The sequence below is a fragment of the Phallusia mammillata genome, chromosome 7 (genome assembly GCF_965637545.1).
Source record: "Phallusia mammillata chromosome 7, kaPhaMamm4.hap1.1, whole genome shotgun sequence".
NCBI classification, from domain to species: Eukaryota; Metazoa; Chordata; class Ascidiacea; order Phlebobranchia; family Ascidiidae; genus Phallusia; species Phallusia mammillata.
Window position 1 is genome coordinate 8,653,334 of NC_137258.1, and position 23,163 is coordinate 8,676,496.

General features: G+C 35.9%; 1 protein-coding gene across 2 annotated transcripts; it reads right to left on the minus strand.

Moving 5' to 3' along the window:
* Positions 1 to 17: 17 nt before the first annotated feature.
* Positions 18 to 16,350, minus strand: LOC145237425 (tyrosine-protein kinase Tec-like). Of its 2 annotated transcripts, XM_080100278.1 has the most exons (15): positions 15,244 to 16,350; positions 14,949 to 15,044; positions 14,769 to 14,850; positions 13,737 to 13,895; positions 13,159 to 13,668; positions 12,302 to 12,378; positions 11,956 to 12,119; positions 11,222 to 11,359; positions 9,574 to 9,704; positions 6,907 to 7,038; positions 6,518 to 6,635; positions 3,422 to 3,587; positions 3,027 to 3,145; positions 1,126 to 1,271; positions 18 to 988 (listed from the first exon to the last, which is right to left on the minus strand). In XM_080100278.1, exons 1-15 carry the CDS (start codon positions 15,379 to 15,381, stop codon positions 747 to 749), a joined length of 2,418 nt encoding a protein of 805 aa, XP_079956404.1. In that variant the 5' UTR covers positions 15,382 to 16,350; the 3' UTR covers positions 18 to 746. The 2 variants fall into 2 exon arrangements, with proteins under 2 accessions (XP_079956404.1, XP_079956405.1); XM_080100279.1 differs by lacking the exon at positions 13,159 to 13,668 and having other exon boundaries at positions 15,244 to 16,338.
* Positions 16,351 to 23,163: the final 6,813 nt, after the last annotated feature.

Consider the following 23,163-nt stretch of genomic DNA (forward strand, 5'->3'; position numbering starts at 1 on the left):
TTTGACACAAAACACTCTTTTACAGGGCAGATAAAATATTATTTTTGCACTTGAGATCACATAACAATAAATAAGATAAAATTACAAAACAACTGATTCATCAAATTTCTGTGATAAAAAACAACAACAAAATGAAATATGTATAACTAAAACAAGGCACACATATTCGGCATAAGACTAGTGATACACCTATCCCGTCTTACACTTACCCCCTAAAAGAATCAATTGTTGTTTTAAGACAAGTCAAATTTTTTTATGACAGAAATGGCCTTTATGATATAAAAGCTGTACAAAACAAAATTGTTGGCTGACAATTTGAAAATTTGCCTGACACCAAAACAATGCTAATAAGGTATATTTACTCAAAATGTTTTGGACAACTAAAACTTTAGGTGCATCAGTATACATAATGTTCAAACATTTTTGAAGCCTCTTTGGTAGTGCAAATATTGCAGGTTGTTGGTCCGTGTACCTAGGGTGTACAATAGAAGCTCAAAAAAATATACAAAGGCTGCTGCATAAAATGATGTAACGATTTGAAGAAATGTTAAATGCATAGAAACTGGTTGGCCCCCCTACAGCTCTGGTTTCTGTTTGGGGAACAGACATGATTAAGTGAAGAAAAGGTTTAAAGCAGAGTAAAACACAAATCTGACTTGGTCACGAAAGGAAAGTGCACATGCTGATTACTGTAGGAATCACAAGCAAGTGTGAAGTACAACTGGCCATAAAATATGTTGTTTAACTCAGTTTCCAGCATCATACATGCCTTCTGCCAAACAACTTGCATTTACAGTATCGATGAGATCATTAAAAGTGGTATGTAATGATTCAAATGAGGGTCTCTTTTCAGGTTCCATGTCCCAAGTGTTTAGCATCAGACTGTACACAGCATGCGGACAGTTCTGTGGTCTCTCCAGTCTATGTCCCTGGGCAACCCTCTCCACCACTTCTGTGTTACTAAAAGCCCTGTAAGGGGTCTTTCCACCTAAAACAACATCAAGAGACTTATCAGCTGTACCTTTACGGATAGTGTTAATGATGGTCTCACAACTGGGCCTTAAAAATCATCTGTACAGTGAAACTCATTTTAGTAATCATCATGAATAACGGAGAGAGCTGTACCTGTAAATAGTTCCCACATAAGCACACCAAATGCCCAAACATCTGACTTTGAACTAAATTTGGTGTAATTGAGAACCTCAGGTGCCGCCCATTTTATAGGAAATTTGCTTCCCAGTGAGCTTGTGTATTCATCATCAAGAACGTATCTAAATTTCAGAAAAAAGTTTCAGTTGAAGAAACAAAATGATTTTGCTGAAGTGCACCACGAAAAGGTTTCAAACAATCAAATTTCGAACGTTAAATTAGCAAAAGATAATTCATTAAAGCACAATTTTATAGCATCAAACATTTAGCTGCATACATAGGCGCCCACTTGCTAAAATCGGCGGGGAGGCAGAATTTTATAACTCGGTAAAGACGGAAATATTCAGCCCGGACGTCACTTAACGTCGCAAGTTACACCCTTTGCAGTGTTTCGGTACTAGTATACATAACATTAGCAGCCGAAGCCGACCCAACTATACAGTAATACATTTTTTCATCCCCGCAACAATTATTACAAAGCATGTTTTATTTTTACGCAACAAGGCGCACATGCGTCTAAAAAGCCATTATAATAATCGTTTCTTACGTTTCTAGGTCGTTTGGTTGGTTTCAACCATGTTTTCTATTTACACAGGAAATTGCATGTAACGCATTTAAGTTTAGTTTATTTTAAATCAGGAATTACCAAAGTAAAGCCCGCGAAGGTTTTTGTTCTAAATATATATCTTGGAAAATAACGAGTCAACCGTTGAAAGTTAATTTGCCACCAAAGAGTTCCCACAACAACATGTGGTCTTAAGTTTACCTAGTTTTACACTTCACAGGACGCATAAAAATGATCCAAAATCAGTTTGTTACATCACAGACAAGACTTAAAGTATCAATGCTTTCGTTACTGTGCGTGTACAGGTGCCTTTCTTTGTTAATTGTGATGACATAAATGAGAAGTTAGTAATTTATGTCACATAATTTTATAGTTCGACAGTAGCGCTATCTCTTAATAATATTGTATAGCTCCTGCTGGTCCCACAAAAGCGCTTTGTAGACCACAGTTGCGGAACGGCGCTGCGTTTGTGCTTGTAAGCGATGTGGCCGTCTAATGTCATTTTCATGTTATGCGGCATGCTTTTCATGTTATTTTCATGTTACCCTGAAAAAAAAATTGGCTACCCCCTTTGTAAACGATGTCAATTTGTGTCGATGTTGCTGACCGAGTTTTAGCAAACACTTCTTGCATGTTTTTATCCAATGGTTCATTGCATATAACCAGGGTTGCCATCGACATGGAACTCGAAATAAGGACACACGAACAATTGGACTTTCATGTCAAAGGACACACGAACAAATTGGACTTTCATGTCGAAACAAACGTTTTTGAATCTTTGCATTTATACGAGCCTTGACATATCACATGTCATATTTCTTTTTGCCAGGAACAATCTGTTCCAACTCCTTGTTCGTAGAAAACACGTAGTGCATCTCACGACAGCCCAGGTCTAGGTTTACTTTTAGCAGGGATTTGACTTGTAATTGTTAAAAAAAAGGACAAATCTTAGAAATAAGGACGGTATGGCAACCCTGCATATAACACTTCAAGTATACGTTTGTGACGTAACAATATGCGTTGTTTGATTTTTCAGAAAGGTTTGTCGGTTCAAACTAGGCAGTTGTTGACTGTGCAGTAGTACAGAGTTACTACAAAACTGTGTGTGCATAAATTAGCGCAAAACTGGTTTATGACGTAGTCAGCGACGCAAATACCCGGGGAGGCGGCGCCTCCCCGCCTCCCCATAAGTGGGCGCCAGTGGCTGCATACTTATCTGTTTGAAAGTAACACAGACCACAATATAAAACAAAGAAAGTCAAATATTTTTTAAATAAAAATGCTCTTGTGCCAAACCTTATATAATACTGACCTTGATAAGCCAAAGTCGGCCACTTTGATGGTCAGGTTCTTGCCAACCAAGCAGTTACGAGCCGCCAAGTCTCTATGGATTGTATTGATGCTCTCCAAGTATTTCATAGCACCACAGACCTGAAAATAAATGTACATTACATTAAATAAGAATAAATTCTCTGTATATGTACATATAAATTGATTAGTAGTGTACACTATTAAAAGAAAGTAAATGTGTATTTACATGATGCAAAATGTAAAGGCATGAGTAGTAGAAAAAAGTTACTGAACATTAACATCAATGATGTAGCTCGAATGTGCAGAGGTCTTAAAATTCTAAGTAGTGTGTTACCTAGTCCCATTACCACAAACCGGTAGGGCAGAAACACTTCGCATTTTTTAACATCAACATACCTGATAACACATATCCAGCAGCGTATCTGGATGGGTTTGTAAGTAGTGGTTCTTCCTGATGTATTCCAATAAGCAGCCGCCTTCCATGTATTCAGTGACAATGCAGATGGGTCTTTGCTTGGTAACAACACCATATAGTTCCACAAGATTTGGATGGTGAAGTTTGCTAAATGAAAATTGTTTCATTCTTAATATCAAGCAACTTTGAAAAAATACTGTATGGCAGACCTAGCCTCTTAATTAAGTGTTACATATCATTCTGGGACCTGGGTATTATCAATTTTGGTTTGTCAAATTTGTTTCTAATGTCAGAATAAGTAAACAAAACATTTTTTTGGTAGCAATTACCTAGTAATAAACTATAGACAGGGTTGCCATCGACATGGACCCCAAAACAAGGCCAACCGAAAAATTACATTTTCATCCAAATGAAACAAACGTTTTTGAACAAATCTTAAAAAAAGGACAATAATTTTTTCCTAAAACATTGCCCTTCAAAATACGGACAGTATGGTAACCCTGACTATAGTTATGGATTCTGTGGGTAAATAAACAGACCCTGTGCTTTACCGAATTGTGAAAGGACAACATTTCCTGTAATACAGGGGGTACGAGAACTGTTCCTAGGGGGTGCAGGGATGCTGAATCATTAAGGTTGGTTAGGTCTATTCTATATGAATACAAAAACCCAGGTGGGAGTGAAAATTGGTTGGTGATTTGAAAGGGGTGCACAAGAAAAAAGGTTAAGAACCACTGCTGTAATAGATTATTTAACTACATTTAATAGATCATAAGCCAACCCAAGTCACAAAAAGGGTTTCGCAAAGTAAAAGTGATGGTCTACATCAGTGGTTCTTAACCTGTGGGTAATTACCCCCAAAGGGGTAATTTGGCATTTTAAAAGGGGTAACATAGATTTTCTGTTATAGTTATCTTTAGATTCTTGATAATCATTATTGTAACCAGCAAACATTTTGTAATGTCTCTCCTGCACTCAGCCTAGATTTGCACGCTTAGTAGCTAAAAAGCAGTATATCAACCTTCCCATTAACTGCATTTGAAATGAATCTTTGAATGTACAATAAATAATGACTTTGTTTTTCTGTGGGTTTATTTTGGATTGCAAGCTATATTAGGTGATGTTTTTCTAAAAAGGGGTAATTGATATCCATCAAAACATTTTGTGGGTAACAACAGAGAAAAGGTTAAGAACCACTGGTCTACATTATCAACAGAATTTTTTCTTTGAACAGGTGATGGCTTCTTTAAACTTTATAACTTACCGCAACAAAACAGGATTATTCAATACAACTTTGGACTTATAAAATATATTTAGACTAGTGTTTTGTTTTACCAGTTGTTGTAACAAACTTCTGTATGGTAATTTGTGGGATGAAACTTAACAGTATTTATGCATCATTATGACTACACCCTTCCTGTACAAGTCCTAATTGATAAATGCAAATTAAGGATACAAGACTAAAACTACAACACCAATTTGCTGGTGTCATACACTTTTTTTAGCTTATTTAAATTTTCCCAGTTATTCTGTAAACTTCCTGATGTTATTAATAAAAGGTTGCACTGCAACACGAAATATTAAAGTCATATTGTTTGTGTGGTAAAAAAAACAAGTTTCAGTGTTTTTAGCCCAATCCTTTGTAAAAAGTTCACACTGCTCTTATACCATCTAGTTTGATCTATACCATCATCTACACATATGATTGTTTTATGATTGAAAACGAATGGGTCCCCACACGCGCGTTTGTGCGGATTTATGGTAAACAAACATCCTGGTTATTTTTAGATTTTAAGGAAAAAACCAACTTTAGCCTTAACCCAACTTTAAAAGTTTTATCCGTATTCTTTTTGCATCATTATTGTCATATAATTACAAAAAACAGTAAATAAGAACAGGAAAAATACTTTCAATTTAATCTCATGCTTTGACCTTGATATTGTCGTTCAAGGTCAGTTTTTAAACACAATATTCCAAAACTGAAAATGGGCTTGATAACTTAATAAAACGACATAGCATAGCTGTGCAAAAAACAGCTGATTTCTAATCACCAACACGACTGTATCGTAAAACGTCCGTCCGGACGTCAAGCTGAGCACTCCCGCTGCATTCACCCGCCTTAATCGTAAACAAGTGAATCACTACCTTGTAAGTTGAGACTTCTATCTGACAGTGTACACATATTATGGGCTTTAAAAGTAACTATTTGGCTGGTTAAGGCAATTTTTAAATACTAAACGAATAACCTACTGCAAACAATTGTTTAACATTTCAGCACATTAGGGCTTGTATTTCTGGCCTAAAACTTATTATTTTGGGGTTTTAAGGGGTAAAATTGGGTGAATCCCATAAAAAGTTACAAAATTCTTTAGAATAGCTTACATTGCACCAACCAACAAAGCATGAAACCCTCAGATTATGTACTTGGGTCAGTACAGCCGTTTTTAATTTTTTCGTTTGGGGGGCCTGTGGGTGAACTGCTGGGTCGTTTGGGGTCAAACTTCAGGAGGATCAAATTTGGAACAATAACTAACATCTGTGCAAATTTGAATAAATTTAAAGCACTCTTTCTTGACCAAGCGCATTTAACAAACCAGCGTTAGACAGAAACGAATATTTTGGGGTTTAAGGGGTGAAAATGGGTAAATCTTTTTTTAAGGTACAAAATTCTTTGAAATACCTTATATTGCACCAAACAACAAAGCATATAACTCCTAAATGAAGTAATTTAGCAAGTATAGCCATTTTAAAAATTCCACGTATTAGGGGGCTGTGTGTGAACCGAGGGATCAAACGGGGTTAAAATTCACATGGACCATCTTTAGACCAATATCTATAATGTGTGTAAATTGAAAAAGTTTGAACCATTCTTTCTTTACCAAAACGTGGGAACAAATCTGCGTTAGAAAGAAAAAAAGAAAATAAGAAAAAATATATATAGACAAAAACAATATGTGTCCCCTTCAGGGAAGGGGACCCATAATAATAGTAACCTCAGCCAAGTTCCTTGTTTCTTACACGGAACACAAACTACAATTTAAACTCAGTTTCGACATGGACAAATCACTTGTACTCACGTCATAAATTCAGCTTCCTCTATAAAATGATCTTCTTCCATTGTTCCTTCTTTCATAATTTTTAGTGCTACATCCTTTTTACCACGGTACTTTCCCAGTCGAACTACCCCGAATTGACCTAAATGATATAGGACTTTAAGTTAGACAACTGCACAAGGTTAGTGAAGGTTTTAATTAAACTTTCAGGTTCTATTCTTGGTTTGCTTAGCAAATATGTTCACTTAAGTATCAAAAAGAAAAATAGCCCCATAACTCCACTTCATACGAGGTTAACTTTTAATGAATTGTGTGCATGTACATATCATAACACTACACTAATTTCTGTATTTAGTCTTTGGAATGAAATATCTTACATGACGAACAAGTTAAGCTGGTAGAGTAACTCTTACCACTTCCTAGCTCTCGATCAAAACTTAGTTCGCTAACATCAATTTCCCATTTTGAGTCACTGAATAAATGTGTGGAAGGGCGCTCTGTTCGAAGAAATGCTTGAGGTGCCTGCCGTAATCTTGTAACAAGACCTAAAAATAAAACCGATTGTTTTGTGGTCTATTTGTAAACATGTATTCATGTGTTCAATTCTGGTTCAGTACTGGTAGTCTAAATATATACGTATAACAAAGAACAAAACAAAACATGTTATTTCAAATAATGTTGTGAAGATGACTAAACAAGCCTACATATTTTCAAACAACATCAGTTTTATGGGAAAAAATTTCATTTCTTTAAAGATCACATAAATGTGCTTGCCCATCGTTATATACTTTTGCATAGTAAACTCGGCCAATAGTTTTGTTGTTTAACCTTTTTTCAGAGTAACATGTGGCACCACGGAACAAGAGGCCAGGCGCTTTAGCTATTGTCATTATGCTATTGCTCAAAAAATATTGAAGTACAGCTATTTTGTTGTAAAGCAGGGGTGTACAACCTGCGGCCCCAGAGACGAGTTATGCTGCCGTGAACATGTATATTCAGTATGTGTACTGGCCGTCGTGACGTAAATACAACACTTTTGCGAAATATTTGGATTTCATAACTGCTATAATTGGATTTTTGTTGGGTTGAAAAGAGTATCACCAGCCTAATAGTCATATGCGTCGGACTTTTTGTACGCCTATTGTGTGCAAACAATGCGGAAAAACAAGCACCGCAAGCGTCACAATATGGATGATGACGTCACAAACAGTTAAGACTAATTTTAAAACAAAAACGATGCGGCCGTCATAGTTAAAAGCTTGTGCACCCTTGTTGCAAAGGGATTTGTTACATTGACAAAATGATACCTAAGCACACTAAGCAACCAAAACGTAAGTCGGGGCAAGCAAGTGCACCACAGAAAATTTCCAAATGTGTCGCAAAATGTTTGTTTTTGTCGAGTCATTTCATGTTTTAGGATTAATGACAAAACGCTGATGTGCGCGCCATCGCTACAACCCCATTTTGAACTTATTTAATTTGTGCCAAACACAGTCTCGCCCATTACCCTAAATTTGATTTTAGTTTTCACTATCTGCAAAGTATGCCTTGAAAATGATATTATTTGTGTAGTGAACCGCGGCATAATACCTAAAAAACACCCAAAAGGCCCACGTAAGCAGCAAATCCAAAACTGTCAGGTTTCACAAGGCCGTTAGAGTACCGTAACAAGCCAGAAAAGCAAGGTTTAAACCGGCCAACAAGTACCTTAGTGCCGAAAAACTTGACAACATTTTAGTTTCACGTGCAGGCATTGGTTATTACAACATCGGAGCATCATTGTGTAACAATGGACTGTAGATTTACTAGTTGAAATCCTTGGTAGTTTTTGATTCGTTTAATTCGGTAAAACACGGAAAGTTAAGCACAAAGCTAATAGCGCCAGTAATTTGTTTTGTTCTAACAATAATACTGTTTTGACAGGCCTAGTTAGTAATTAGGTCCAAAGTATGTTTTAAAAACCCACGTAGTATTACAGGCACTGACGCATCGAGGAATAGCAGAGTATTCAGTCAGGTACACAAATTGTTTTTGACGCTATAGTCCAACGTGCATACGTGTGATTTCATTGCTGCGAGAACTTTCCATGCGCACAATAGCCTTTGAACAACCTTTTCATGTGGTTTCGATGACACAAAGTTAATCGTTTAGCTCAGTGTTTCTAACCCATTTTACCTACAACGTCCCTTTTACGCCTACGAAAGTTAAAAATGCCTCCCTTGAAGTATACAAAAATCGAAACGAGTTTATTTCACGGATCATATGAACGCGATGTTTAAGGCCGAGGTAAAGACACTTTTTCTTTCACCAGCTATATTTTCGCATCAAAAATGTAATATACTAATGGTTAACACGGTTTATTATATTCTCCACTGAGCCTGCGTAGCTCAGTTGGTGGAGCGCGAGTCCTGGAAAGACTCCTGTCGTGGGTTCGAATCCCACCGAAAGATATATAACAAAAACTATTCTGTCGTTTTAGTTTGTATTAACTGTTCAATTTTTTCTCAGCGTCCCCAATCGTCCTTTATTGTTCAGGGCCCCCATAATGATAACTAGCGTCTACGTTGAGAACCGCCGGTTTTGCTTGTAAAAAATTGCATATTAATGCAATAAAATACAGAGACTTACGCTGCAACTGGAAACGCCTGTCTTATTTCAATACTGGGTAATGTACAACCGCAACGCACTGAACATTGTATGGGAGAGGATCGTATGCGATTTGCTAAGCAATATCAACTACTTTCGAAATGATCAAGTGAAACTATCTTGTGCGTTTGCTGTGTGATATGGCCAACATGAGATTAATTTTCAACAACGAAAACACTTCCTTGAAGTACGCCCGTTCATGCATGAAGTAGCGTTAGCTTTCAAACACATCTTAAAGAAACAAAGCGATTATGAAGTCGCAACTGAAAGTCTGTAAACAAAAACATTAGACAAACAAACCTAAGAAATAATGCTAAAAAACGACGGTAACATACTTTCAAAAGGTTTCAAAAATATGTCTTAAGCTTTTCTAAACCAAACTAAAACTGTACGTCTTCATATTGGGCATATAACTGGCTTGCAGATAAACATACCTCCAGCATTGTATTTGTGGTAGTTGATTAATGCCATAATTGTAGCATGAGCATGTTTTTCTGAAAGGAAGAATTGGTCTTGACTGTTCTTCCGGATGTGATAGTGCTTTAGGATTGGTTGTCCATTTATCCTAAAGTTACCATGGTGTTAATGTTAGATTACCCAGTTTATGTTATATAGTACATATTTGCATTGTTAGACTTTGCTATGTAATTTTAAAATATAGTTGTAGTTGTAATGAAGACTTCTGTATTTAGTAAGAGATAAGTGAAAAAATATCCTACAACTGGTAGTTTTCAAACACTTTTGGAATTTGAGTAAACACTACAAAAATAGCTAGAAGGTATGAGTTTTGTTTCAAAAATAAAATATTCTTGAGACACCTGCACTTGACAGTACATTGCGAAACAGGCTGCTACCCGATACTGAAAGTAATTAAGATTGAGTAAACAACATTAAAGATTGTTAAATATTAACATATTTCTTTAATGTGAACACTTCGATTCTGAAAGAAATCTTAAAAAAATATTTTAAGAAGATTTTTAAGTAACTTTTTTGGGGTCAAATAACAGGGAAAGAGCTAGCCATATACACATTCTTAATGTTGGCTAACAATTTTTTTTTAATATCATATCAGTCTTCAACGCAAAGCCTATGCATGCCCTAGAAACCTTATCTTTTAAGAGACATAAATTAAAATTCAAACCCTGATTATACCAAATTACTCTATAAAACATAAAACCTTGTACTTTCACTTTAGCAGTAAACATTAACAGAAAACCTTAGACACCAGTCAACAAACCATGTTCGCAAAGATAGTTTAGAAAATGGATTCGAAACCTTGTTAAAAAAAATTTAGGTGTTAAAATTTACTTAATCAAACAAAATATTGTTTTAACAGTCATTGGGTTATTGTGCTATCACACTCATTATGCCAAATTAGTGTCACAAGGTGTTTTTTTATTTCCTATTTCATCCTATTCCATTGTATAAGGCACTGTTTTTAAACCTTTTTTGAGCCACGGAACACTTTATGCATAAAAATACCAATTCAAATTTCATAATAATTCAATAAAATATACAAGCTCACACACAACTACTGTATTCTACTTAAAAAGCAACAGGCCCAGTACATTCTTACCATTATCCAAAAAAATTAAAGCAAATGTTGATTTAAACTGGTAATAATGGAAAATTACTTTCATAAAAGAAAATCTATATATGCCCACTGTGTTAAACCAGTCATTTGCAACCGGTATTCCATGGTAGAACACAAATCAAACTAATAAATGTTTTCCAGAACACCTGACAATCTTTCACGAAACATTAGTGTTCCGTGAAACACTGATTGAAAATCACTGATATAAGGCACATTTGGAACACTATATACGGATCTGTTCATAAGTTTAATGGTGAAAATAACGGTCCTTTATGCGGCTCATGTGTATATAAACGGGTGTAAATGATGTGGCCTTCATATCACTGAATGGCATGAGCATTTGCCGAAACACTTAAACAATAAAGCATGTCGCTTTTTACGTCTATTTGGGCCGTTATTTTTTACCATTAAAGGCACATTTGTGCGAGAAAAACTTGTAAATTATATTCATAATGTGTTTGATGATTCTAATATGAAAGACAACTTACATTCCACATTTGGAGACAACAGACAACGTGTAGATGACTGAGGGTTGTGATGAGTTTCGAATTATGAAACTTCCTTCTTTGCCATCTTGTTTTAATAAATATTCGGCTCGTTGTCTTGAGAGATCCTTCTGGAACCAACTGCAAATTGTTTTCAAATTAATAAAGTTGATTTTTTTCTGTACTGAGCAATATCAAGAGGTTATGGTGATAATGCAGGACAGACAACAAGCAAAGAAAACATTGCCTCATTTCAAACTCCATGTGAACTAGTTTATTACACAAGTTAAACAAATTTGCCCTTTTTAGGATTTTGATATCATGTGTTTGTAGTATGTATTCCATGATAACTATGCATAGATAAAGTTACTTTTAGATTCCATGTTATGACTAAATTTAGTTACTAAATTTTATTGTAGTATGACAACATGCAAAGTCAACAAACCCAATGTCATCATTACAAACAAATTCGAATTTAAGAATACATTTATTGCATCAGCTTGTAAATTAAGAGCTAAGGACATATTATGTGGGTTTATGATTGTACACAAGGTAAACAGTCTTCACTATGATGAACCTTATACTAAATGAATAAAATTGCAAGAGAAAAGTTGATACACCATAACATAATAATTTATAATTTTTTGTATCGCAGTTTATGCAGTAAAACTTATGTCCAAAACATCACTCAAAAATCAAGGCTACACAAAAACCAAGAAATTTATAATAACACTTACTCCTGTGTTTCCAATCCATCTCCAGTTTGTTCTTTGCAGTAATTTGCAGGAACATATCCCTCTTCCCAGTTTGAATTTCGCACTTTCCACCAGTGCGGGCGACCTGTGTCTAATACCGTGTATGACTCGCCTACTCTAAGGGGTATATCTCCCTGCTCCTGGGGCTGTTAACAAAATCACGTTACCTACAGTTTAGCAAAAGTTTTTTTTTAATCTTGTTTGTGAAAGCCATATGAAAGCAATAATCTGCACCTTCTGGTTTACATTAGCTAGAAGGATTAGGTTTTGATGTTTTGTAAAAGATTGTATTTCATATTGCCTAAAATTTTTTTTACTAAACTCCAACCTCAAAGTCATATATTGCAGTGACAATTTTTAAATCTGATGTATCAGGAGCTGGCTGAGGTGGTGGGGGGAAATTATCTGCAACAAAACAACAAAAAACTTGTTTACAAATTAAAAATGTCAATAATAAGATTTGCATCAATTTTTAAGTGTTAGCTAGTAATCGGTCAATTTACAAAATCAAATCAAAAGCCCTTAGTGCAATAGCAGATGCAAATGTAAACAAATTGGAAGATGCAAAATAAACTAATCCAAGCAGACGGCACTCTGTTTGTTTGAGTTGCAGAAAAAATTGCCACAAGCTGCTGATGAGTAATGACATGGGTACTTCCTGACAAGTGGTAGCTTGGTACTGAGTTTGTGCTAACACAGCATGCATCACATGCACGTTAGCCCACTTCTTAATGACGACAGTGTCGCCCAAACCCACATGTGTGTGGCACTGCACTACCACATAAATATACAAGACAAATTAAAGTCAATGAGCAAAATTACATCACTACAAATGTCACACAAACTACTGACAAATTGTGATGAACAAAAAAAAACAAGTTTGATATTATGTGTAATTAAATGTCTAAAATCCATGCAAATCAGAACTTAAACTGACTATTTGTTAAAGGTTATTAATCATAATGTAAATATTTAAATTTGTGCTCGCTTTGAAATCAACAAAAGATATATATATTTAACATCTGCATATCAATCAATTGTTGAAAGATTGGAGAAAAAAATTCAACAACTACTACTAATTTGTGTTACTTTTTTCAAAAGGATTATTGCAGGGTTAACTCATCATGCATAAAAGATAACTTAAAGTCATGCAGCTGATGCAATCAATTTCAGCCGGCATCTAACCTTGCTGGTGATATGAAGGTTCAAAGTTTTTCACCGGTACAATTTGTGATGACAGAGCATGGCTTTTGGGGTACATGGCACCTGCCCCATAAGACCTTACTTCTGGCTCATTGTCAAAAGTGTCCCCTTCCCCTGGTGGGTATTTTCCCTGACTTGGGTAGGTTTTCATAGAAGTGCTGACATTAGGTGTGTGGTCCTGACTTCCACTAGAAACAGGGCTTGTCCTTGGCCACTGTGAATGTCCACCCTGCTTTCCGGGGGGTATCAGACAGAATGGTTTTTGCACTGGTTGTGGTAGTGTATGAGAAAGTGGTTCAGCAGGTAACGGTTTATTCCAAGAATGGTTTGACTTGGGAATGGGTCTAGCAGCAACTGGGGGAGGATAGTCATCATGTGACGATACACTCCATGGTTTAGATGGAGGATAGGGTGGGTTTGAATGGGGCATAGCATCAAGTGTATTTCTTCTTAGTCCAAAATTGTTTATTGCCGGTGAAATAGGGGAGAGCCCTAACAATTTGAATGAGATGGTGCAACTGTTCTGTAAAAAGGTGGTAATATTAACAGTTTTTGCTTACCTGGGATAGGAGGTTGTGTTGGTTGATGTAATTGGTTAGGATTGTATATTTCACACCCAGGTGCATTTTTGTCACTCTTCAGGCAGCATTGCCACTTGCCACTGCTAAAGATTTTTGTGTGGTGCTTTTGTTGCAACAGATTTCCCTGGTTTATACATGCTAAAATAGAACACATTGAACAATTTGTTTAAAATTTAAACACATTAGGGGTGATAGTTTTTACTATACTTTTTTAAAGGACTGTTAAACACAAAAACGATTATTTGGGTAAAAACTGGGTGAATCCAAAGTCTCAAGATGAACAAAAGTTAATTATAATGCACCAAGCAATAAAGTATGAAACTCCTCAATCATGTACTTTAGTAAGTATAGTTATTTTACCAATAGCAAGGCTTCCCAAACTTTTCCAGCTCACGGCCCACTTTTAACAATTTTTTTTGGCGGACCACTGTTTCAACACATTGTGCTTTTGCCTCACAGTCAGTTCCTGCCTCTAGCATCAATATTTTACAACTAATACAAGTAGTGCTGTGATGCGACAATTGCAGTTTAAGTACTGTTGTGACGTAATAATTGCAATTTGTGTGTGTAATAAAAGCCTTGTAATGTGTTCTACCTCTCGATTGACAACCTGCACTGATGATGACAACAGTGATTGTTAAAACGTCTGCAAAATGTATTCTATATACACCAGTTCTTTGGCAGTTATGTTTATGACTAAATTACTCTTCAGGTCCGTGTATAGTGTTTTTAAACAAGCAAAATAGTATAAAATGGTTTGAAGAATTGAATAAAAAATATACATATACGACCAATATGTCACATTAGGTTCTATTTTTATGTCTTACTAATTCTCACCAAATCTACTGGACTGCTTTTTTCTCCAATTTATAGGAAGACATTCAAATACAAACCTTCATAAAAAACTAAACCTTAGGATTATCAGTCTCATTGCTTTATCACTCACGCAACCATAAATAAAAACGATTGTGTGCTGGTGTCATATTAATGTGTTTTTGCAATAAAGCTTACCTTGTGTAATTGCCAAAATCCACTCATCCCTTTCTCGACTTGTTTTGGGACAGCAGTACAAGTAGCAGTCATTATACGCTATCTATAAAATCAAATTTGTCTCAGCAATACATAATGTTAACTTTTCATGCAGAGATTTTGATGCTACAAACAAGAAACCACGAACACTTTGTGATATACCTGAAATGTGTTGGAACCTTGTAAATTAGAATCATTGATGTTTCCCACAAAAGTTATGTGGTTAATGTTTAAACTTCCCTTCACCTTCCCTCTTTGCTGAAATAAGCCATAACATGGAATAAATACAAAAACACATAAAAAATTAAATTTGTACAAACCAGACACTACACTCAGACAAGGATGTTACCAAGTTACATTTTGTTCATTAACTGTCTGAGGTTTGAACAACACCTTAAATATACATTCATATCTAACAAATAGTCCCACATTTTTCAAAAAAAGATTAACATCTAACCTGCAAATTTCCTTCGTAGTATGACAATTTAGTTGGAGTTAACACAAACACTCTATCCTTGTAATTTGTTGGCCCAATACTTTTCTTTTGTTGGGCTCTTTTTGTCATCATCCCAACCTTAAGCTCCTTTTCCCCCATGGTTTATAATTCCTTGAAGATAGTCCAACAGGGTTTGGCAATGTTATGAAACCCAAAACATATTGAATGACAAGTGTACCAAGTTTTTTTTTATATGTCACATGTTAAGTTAAGAGACAGTTTTGTTGTAACAAGTTTTACAGATGGTAATCTATTTGCAGCTGTTAAAAGATATTTTTGTGGCACTGTACCAGATTGGAAAGAATGGCCTGCGTGGAGGATTTATCCGCCGCGCAATATTTTGGATTTCCCCTTGTAATCCGCGCAAATTTAGGCTTTTTACGTGTAATCCGCACAAAAAAATGTTGTCCGCGCAACTTAGCACAGCTTTCGTAGGTAACTATAATAAACTTTTTTAAAATTTTAGTTTTTCATTGCACAATGCAGTTCTATGTCGATACAAGCGTTATTCGCGAACAATCCGCGTAAATCAGTCAAGCCCATCGAAAATTACCGATCGTCACGCTTGAAATAACATTTCTATTTCACTAACGTAATCATTAAAAGTACATTTATCTGTATTTTTAGGACGTAGTTTGACTATTAAAGTGACTGTCGGCTGGGCAAGTTGCATAAAATAATGTTTTCTGCATGACATATTCTAATTACTGACAGTTAAGAGCAGTTTGACAATCATAAACTATCCTTACAAACAAATCAGCAAAATGTTTGAATCGTTATGAAAATGAAAAATTGTAGAATCTAGCAGAACAGCTGCATGTGCAATAGAGCAAAACTGAAGATTCGTTGTGTTTATTACTTTATTTAGTTGTTCTTTTTGTCGGCTGGATAGTCTTGTAGGCGTTACATACAAATTGCGTTAATCGTTAAATCCACCTGTCAATCAAAAGTCTATCAATCCGCGCAGAAAATTGTAATTCCGTGCAATTATTTTGACGAAAAAAATATCCTCCGCGCAAAAATAAAACTTTCCAATCTGGGCACTGTATGCTATGAAAATAATAACTATCACATGTATTTATATATTTATAAACAACATGGCATTTCTGGAATGAAAACCCTACTCATACAAGAGATTATTTATAAGATGACACAAAAGTAGTTTCATTTAGTCAAAAATGTATTTGGCTTTTTACCAGCTTCATAAATAATTATTGTATGATCTACAACATTTTATGTACAAATCTGTACTAGCCTGCATTTTTGTAAACAAAAACCAGCTTCGAACAGCATAAATATTAGAAAAAATATATTAATATATATATATATATATACAGGGTTGCCATACCGTCCTTATTTCTAAGATTTGTCCTTATTTTGAAGGGCTATGTCTTAGAAAAGTTTGTTGTCCTTATTTCTAAGAAATGTCCTTATTTTTGGCTTGAGTCCTTCTTTTGTCTTATTTTCAACAATTACTGGTCAAATCCCTGCTACAAGTAACAGTAAACCTAGACCTAAGCTGTTGTGAGATGCACGAAGTATTTTCTACGAACAAGGAGTAGCTGCAAAAAATTGTTTCTGGCCAAAATATTTCATATGACATGTCATGACTCGTAAAATGCAAAGATTTGTTCAAAAACGTTTGTTTTGTTTTGTATGAAATTTTTTTTTCTGTTGTCCTTATTTTTGGTTTCAAGCCGATGGCAACCCTGTATATATATGAAAAAAAATAAGTAACTACAATTTTGTGAAGTTATAAACAGATGACGTCCACTAACATAGGTGTTTAGCGTGAAATACTGCCTGCGCCTACACAACAAACGAATTAAAGCAAAAACAATGAAATAAACTTGCATCGACAAGTGTCTGTAAATCTGTAAATCTTTTGAGCTAGCTTCCTTATTATTAACGGAAAGAGAACGTTATGTTTCCATTTTTACGCTATGGTGAGTTTACACGGTTGAATGATTATGAAACTTCCGCATCAATAATATTTTAACATGAGTAAAGTTGAGTAGAATTTAAAATTGCAAACACAAAATCTTCGAAAATATGCTGATAATTGCATATGTACGTAAAGCAAACCGAGAGAAGGGAATGGTTTCTAAATCATTTTTGTACTTTTAATGTTTATGCTTTCAGATTACGTTTATCTGGAAGTGTTTCCGACCTTTGTATTGTAGGAAATTGCTATTACTTCATTGACCAGTGTCATCTCTAGTTTATCATTAAGACGTCCTGTGGACCACCCAAAAAGTCATCATGGACCAGTGGTGGTCCCTGGACCACCAGTTGAGAACCACTGTCTTTTACCATATTCTATCAGTTGTTTTGTTGTGACGTCATACTGGCTACCAAAAAATCATTTTTACCAGCAAAAATCCACGAAATTTGTGGATTTGCGCCATGGGTAAAACGTGCCAAGTGGGCACGACCAGGGCACAGCGCACTACGGGGCGTAAACGGACGTGTTGCTATACACCAGGGGTGCACAACCTTTTTGCTAGGACAGCCGCATCGCAGATTCTTATTTCACCAACGGCCGCCAATTACCTGCTTGTTTTTGCTTTTAAATTTATTATGTGAAAAAATCAATAAATAGGCCTTGTCCCACATACATAAACCATTTAATGGCGTTCAAAAATCCCGGATAATTTAAAACTTGATCCACAGATTGAGCTAAACTGTCTGACGACCAGTCTGAGCTATTTATGACGTCATAATCTATATTGTGACGTAAGAGGTGACTGTTTATTTACATTGTTTGCACACAATAGGCGTATATAAAGTGTGATGCACAGGGTCACTAGGCTGGTAATATTCTTTAGTCTTGCAAAATCTATTTAATGCAGTTTGAACAAAATCATTGGTTTGAAAGTCAAAATATTTAGAAAAAGAGGTTTTTACGTCACGACCGCCAGTGCATATATTTTAATAAACATGTTCACGGCCGCACAAAATCGTCTACTCGGCCGCAGGTTGTGCACCCCTACTATACACGTTACCCTAATTTTCACTTAAGTTACAAACTGACACATACCGTATTTACTCGATTGTAAGCCGCCCTCGATTGTAAGCCGCACGCTGGAATTTTTGATACTATTACTTCTTAATACATATTTCTGTTGTTACATAGCACAACTATTTACCCACATTTGTTAGTTACGTTGATAACTGTACCCAACAGAACGTATATCGACGTATAATCTGTACATGCATGCATGTTTTGAACCCCAAATAATTTAAAACCTTGGAGTATAGAAATAATTTCGGTATAAAATTAAAATATAAGCCGCCCTCGATTATAAGCCGCACAAACGGCAGCTAAAAAACAATATAAGCCGCGGCTTACAATCGAGTAAATACGGTAGGCTATACTTTGTATGGTTGTTGTACATAGTTCTAAATCTCAGCAGAAACGTGGGTAAGCTGCTGTGTATAACGTAACGATGCGAGTTTGAAAATGTTTATGTTTTTTTTTAAGTTAAAAACATGGCATACTTAATCGTCTATTTACAACATTCAGATCAGAACCAAACACAAAATGCATGTAGGCTAGCCTACGGTTAATATATTTATGTGGCGAATATGCTGTCTCATTTTAATCGGATAGAGAAAAAACAAGTTCAGTTATAATACAGTAATCTGTAACGCATTGGCTTTTCTTTTGGTTAAATCTCTTTTTTAAACACTAAATTCCATTGTTGCTATGTATAGGCCAGTAACATTGTTGTGTTGCTAAAAAAATACCGAAAGCAGAAAATGTGATGACGAAGTATAGTGACTGGAGTTTAGTTTCTGTACAGGATTTATTACACAAGCAGTTGAAAACCAAAACTTATTTTCCGTTTAATGCGATTCAGTCACATCGCAGTTTCATGTTTACAGCTTTTATTGCCTCGCTGCTGCCTTTCCACGGATGCCATACGATTTTGTCCCATGCTGTTGTGCTTTGTCCCCATGGAGCATTCAGGCTTGCGCGAAAACAGGCGTTGTACCAAAATGATCCGGAGTTATGCCGAAACACACATTGGTCAGGGGCCCTGCGCACAAAAACAACACAAGTTTTTCATTTTTTAGGGTTTGAAAAATGTATTGAATCCAATTTTAAAATGTCACCAAGATGACCTTTTTGTTTGTCGTGACCGCCATGTGTTAAAGTGTGCTATAAGCTGCGTTGCTACCACTCAGTAAAACCTAATAGGGTGAAACAACTTGTTTTTAACTCAATTACTCAAAAGAAAAAAAATGTTTAACGAATTTGCGAGCAGGCAGCTCAACAGCGGGCTTATTGTGGGTATAACGCATTTACAGTAAAAATAAAACTAATCAGCAGCAACAAGTTTATATTATAGATACTTATCACAGAAAAGGATATGATTGGCATAAGCCACTTAACAAATAAAACTAATGGGAACACTGTGATGTTCTTTTGGTTTTTAATTAAGAATCGCTTCTGTATCAATATGGACGAGTTAGAAATAAAAAGAAAAAAAATTACAAATCGTTGTCACGATCTGCAGAACTGAAAGCCATTCCATTGTGAGGTGCCATGGCATCGCCAGCAGTACCACTGTAACCGTCGACATGCAAACGGTAATTGCCAGTTTCGTCTTCAATGTAAAACAGGCTGCAAAATAAAACCATACGTATAACCTACATATCGATAAGTGTTTTGTCGGACAACAATATTGCCCGCCTTATTTGTCCATACTTTTATAGGTTGTAAAAAATGTACCTGTATTCTGCATAGGCGTAGTTATCGTTGAAGTCCCACAAGTCAACACGAAGTCTGCAACCTTTTCTATGCGTGAGCTGGTGAAGCTTATTTAGACCTGTTTAGAAAAAAAATACTTTGTTAAAAAAGTAATTGACCCCAAATGAACAAACACCAGCCTTTTGAGGGAGGCCGAAAAGGCTAGTCGCTTCCTTACACAAAAGTTACCAAATACCACTACACGATCAGTAGATTTTGCCCTTTGGAAATGTTACGTCCTTGGTTTTTACATGTTTAGCTGTAGAAACATACATACACTATTCCGTATGGTTTTTTTACCGTTAGGTACTCGCCAGAAAACTTAGACAAATTAATGAAACAACTGTGTGTTTTAATGGCAAAGAAATGTTTCGTACATACATATTAAACTCAAGATATATTTGTAGCATACCAAACCAAAACTCTCCGGACAAGTTTCCGAAGCCACTTGAAAAGTTGGCCCAGTTCAGCAAGAAGTCGGTAGATCCATCAAATCGACGTTGAAAGACCTGTAGAGCGCAATGATCAAACGTCACACCAACTACAAACTAATGTATTACCACTAAATGCGACTTGCCGTCCATCCATTGTCGCAGAAAACTTCTTCGCCGTTTCGCAAAGTCTGACGCCCGTATACAGACGACGTCATGCAGCTGGCAGGACGCATTAAATTGTTCAAATCTAGGAAACAACCTAATATAAAAACTATGTTCCAATACTTATCTTGTGAAGAAAACGCATTATTCATTGACCTGAAGAAGCCAACAAAAATGCATGTTAAGTTCTCAAACTTTTTTGACCGCGACCCAAATCAGAGTTTTATGAACATCTCACGACCCAAGCCTCAAACATAAAAAATGTATTAACGAGATGGACTGCAATTTCGAGGCCACGTCGCCGCATAGAAGTCTGTCCATATCAAAATGTCTCCAGACTTGACGAGGTCGATTCATTCGACAACACTGCATAACGCAACACACATTGTGGCTTTGCAGCACCATGAATATTGATAGAAGTAAATCCCAAATCAAAAAAAGTTTCCTTGTACGAATACCTACTCATCCACGCTAACTGTTACGTCTCTACGTTCAGTTACGCCAGATTAACGTGTCCTATTATTTCCCGTGCTACAACGTTACAATCGCCATGTGCGTAACAGTCAAGTTGGTGGTAATGATTGGTTCATTTTACTGTACAACGTGGTCGAGTGAGGTGACTTTACTACTAGATTAAATAAATCCGTTTGTGTTTACTTAATGCAGAAATAGTTCGTTTGGGCAGAATTGAATCACCATAGCGTTTTTTTAAACCTGCGCGACCCATGTTTGGGGTCGCGACCCATACTTTGAGAACCACTGTCCTACAACCTACACTACCAACCTCGGCAAAAACATTAAATATTTTACACTTTATTCCAGTTTGCAGTGGTTACCTTGTAATCGACATCTGATTTCTTCCTTAAATTGTTCAAAGTTTTCAGGTTCGCCCTTGTCGCCTTTTGGACCAATTGGACCCATCTTACCAGGCGGTCCAGCATCTCCTTTCATTCCTCTTTCGCCTCCAAGTTGTCCTGGGGTCACTGTGACGTCATTATTACAAACAGGAACTGTGACGTAACTGCAGCTGTCTGCTTGCACTGTCGAAATTTGTAGCAGGCAAAATAATGCAAACCACATCTTTCAGTTTAATGCAGATCGAAAATAAACGTTGACTTGACAAGGCAGGTATTTCACTGTTTTCAAAACCAGGAAGTTTTTCACTGCTAAGGAGGAAAAACAAGGTTTGAGACAAACTGTGTAAGGCGCTTATAAATAAACCTTGGAGGTTAATTTTTTTATGACTGGAGGCACTTTCACAAACAGGTCTTTTAAATGGCAAGTGACAATTTAACTTTTTTGTAACAACCCAATCAAAAATGTCAATCAAGTGCGCTGGCGCATTGACGCAACCTTTGACAAGTTCAAGTATTTTTGTACGTCATTGCACAAATGCTACTTTGGCAATTGACTTTTGTGATGACTGAAGTCAAGAAATTAGATCAGCGATCCTCAAACTGGTGTACGCAGTCCCTCATGGGCAGTGCTGGATTAACCATTAGGCAAAGTAGGCACGTGCCTACAGGCCAGCCAAAAATCCAGGCCACTTTAAAAACAGTACAAATTTAGTCATGTTTTCAAAATAATTATTTTCTAAACTATAATAAGTATTTATCTTAATAGCTCTGTGTTTTCCAGATGAATTAAAGGTTGCAAAACTCGTTAAAAAAGACGAATTATGGGGAATACTAGGAGCAAAAAGTATTTCTGCCACCTCATGTAATTTTGGATCTTGAAACTACAAAAGCAAAAAAAATATGAGGTAAATAAGTGTCATGTAACAAAAAGTAATCATTTACCTCATTTTCAAGGCACAAAGAAGGTGATTGTTCGTGCACAAATTCATAATTGTTTTAGTTTTGTTTGTGATGTAATAAAATATCATCGAGTTATTCCCCGACGAGGTTATCTTACGAAACAAAACATCATTTATCGCGCATGTTGTCATGGAAATTCGTTTGCAAAACCGTTTGGTTGTTAACTCCAGTTTTTTTTCGCACATGCATCTTTAGTTTTATAAATACATTTAGCTTGGACCGAGAGTGCAAAAGAATTTTTTTGAAGGGACCGTTATGACTGACAAAAAAGTTTGAGAACCACTAAATTAGATTACACAATTCAAGACAAACATATTGAAATGTCCAGATTTTTTTCACGGTGTTCGAACCCAGGATGCTTTCTGCCAGTGGCGTAACGTGAAATTAAACCTTTGCCATTATGCGTTATCGTGAACATACCCAGAACACAAATTTTGAAAAACAATAAAATACTTGAACGTTAATTTACCAGCTGATTGTTGCAGAAAAAAAAACAATTATGCGCTTGCAATAATTATTTTTTAAATATAATTATTATATAATTTATTTTTTTGTTAAAAATTAAGCTATGTTGAGTATAGGTTTACCACATCGGAGTGGATCAAATTCGTGTAAACTCCTATAGAGTCGACTCTATATATAGCCTACCATCATATTGAAAGAAACGTCACAGATTTGTTTCCTTATAAGTTAGGTTAAAACTGTGATCAAC

Coding starts and splice junctions, on each gene's coding strand:
- LOC145237425 (XM_080100278.1), bottom strand. CDS start 15,381: ATGGGGGAAAAGGAGCTTAAGGTTGGGATGATGACAAAAAGAGCCCAA. Junction 13,669..13,736: donor AACACAACCTCCTATCCCAG/GTAAGCAAAAAC, acceptor TCAAATTGTTAG/GGCTCTCCCCTATTTCACCG. Junction 7,039..9,573: donor CCACAAATACAATGCTGGAG/GTATGTTTATCT, acceptor TTTTATTTTTAG/GTCTTGTTACAAGATTACGG.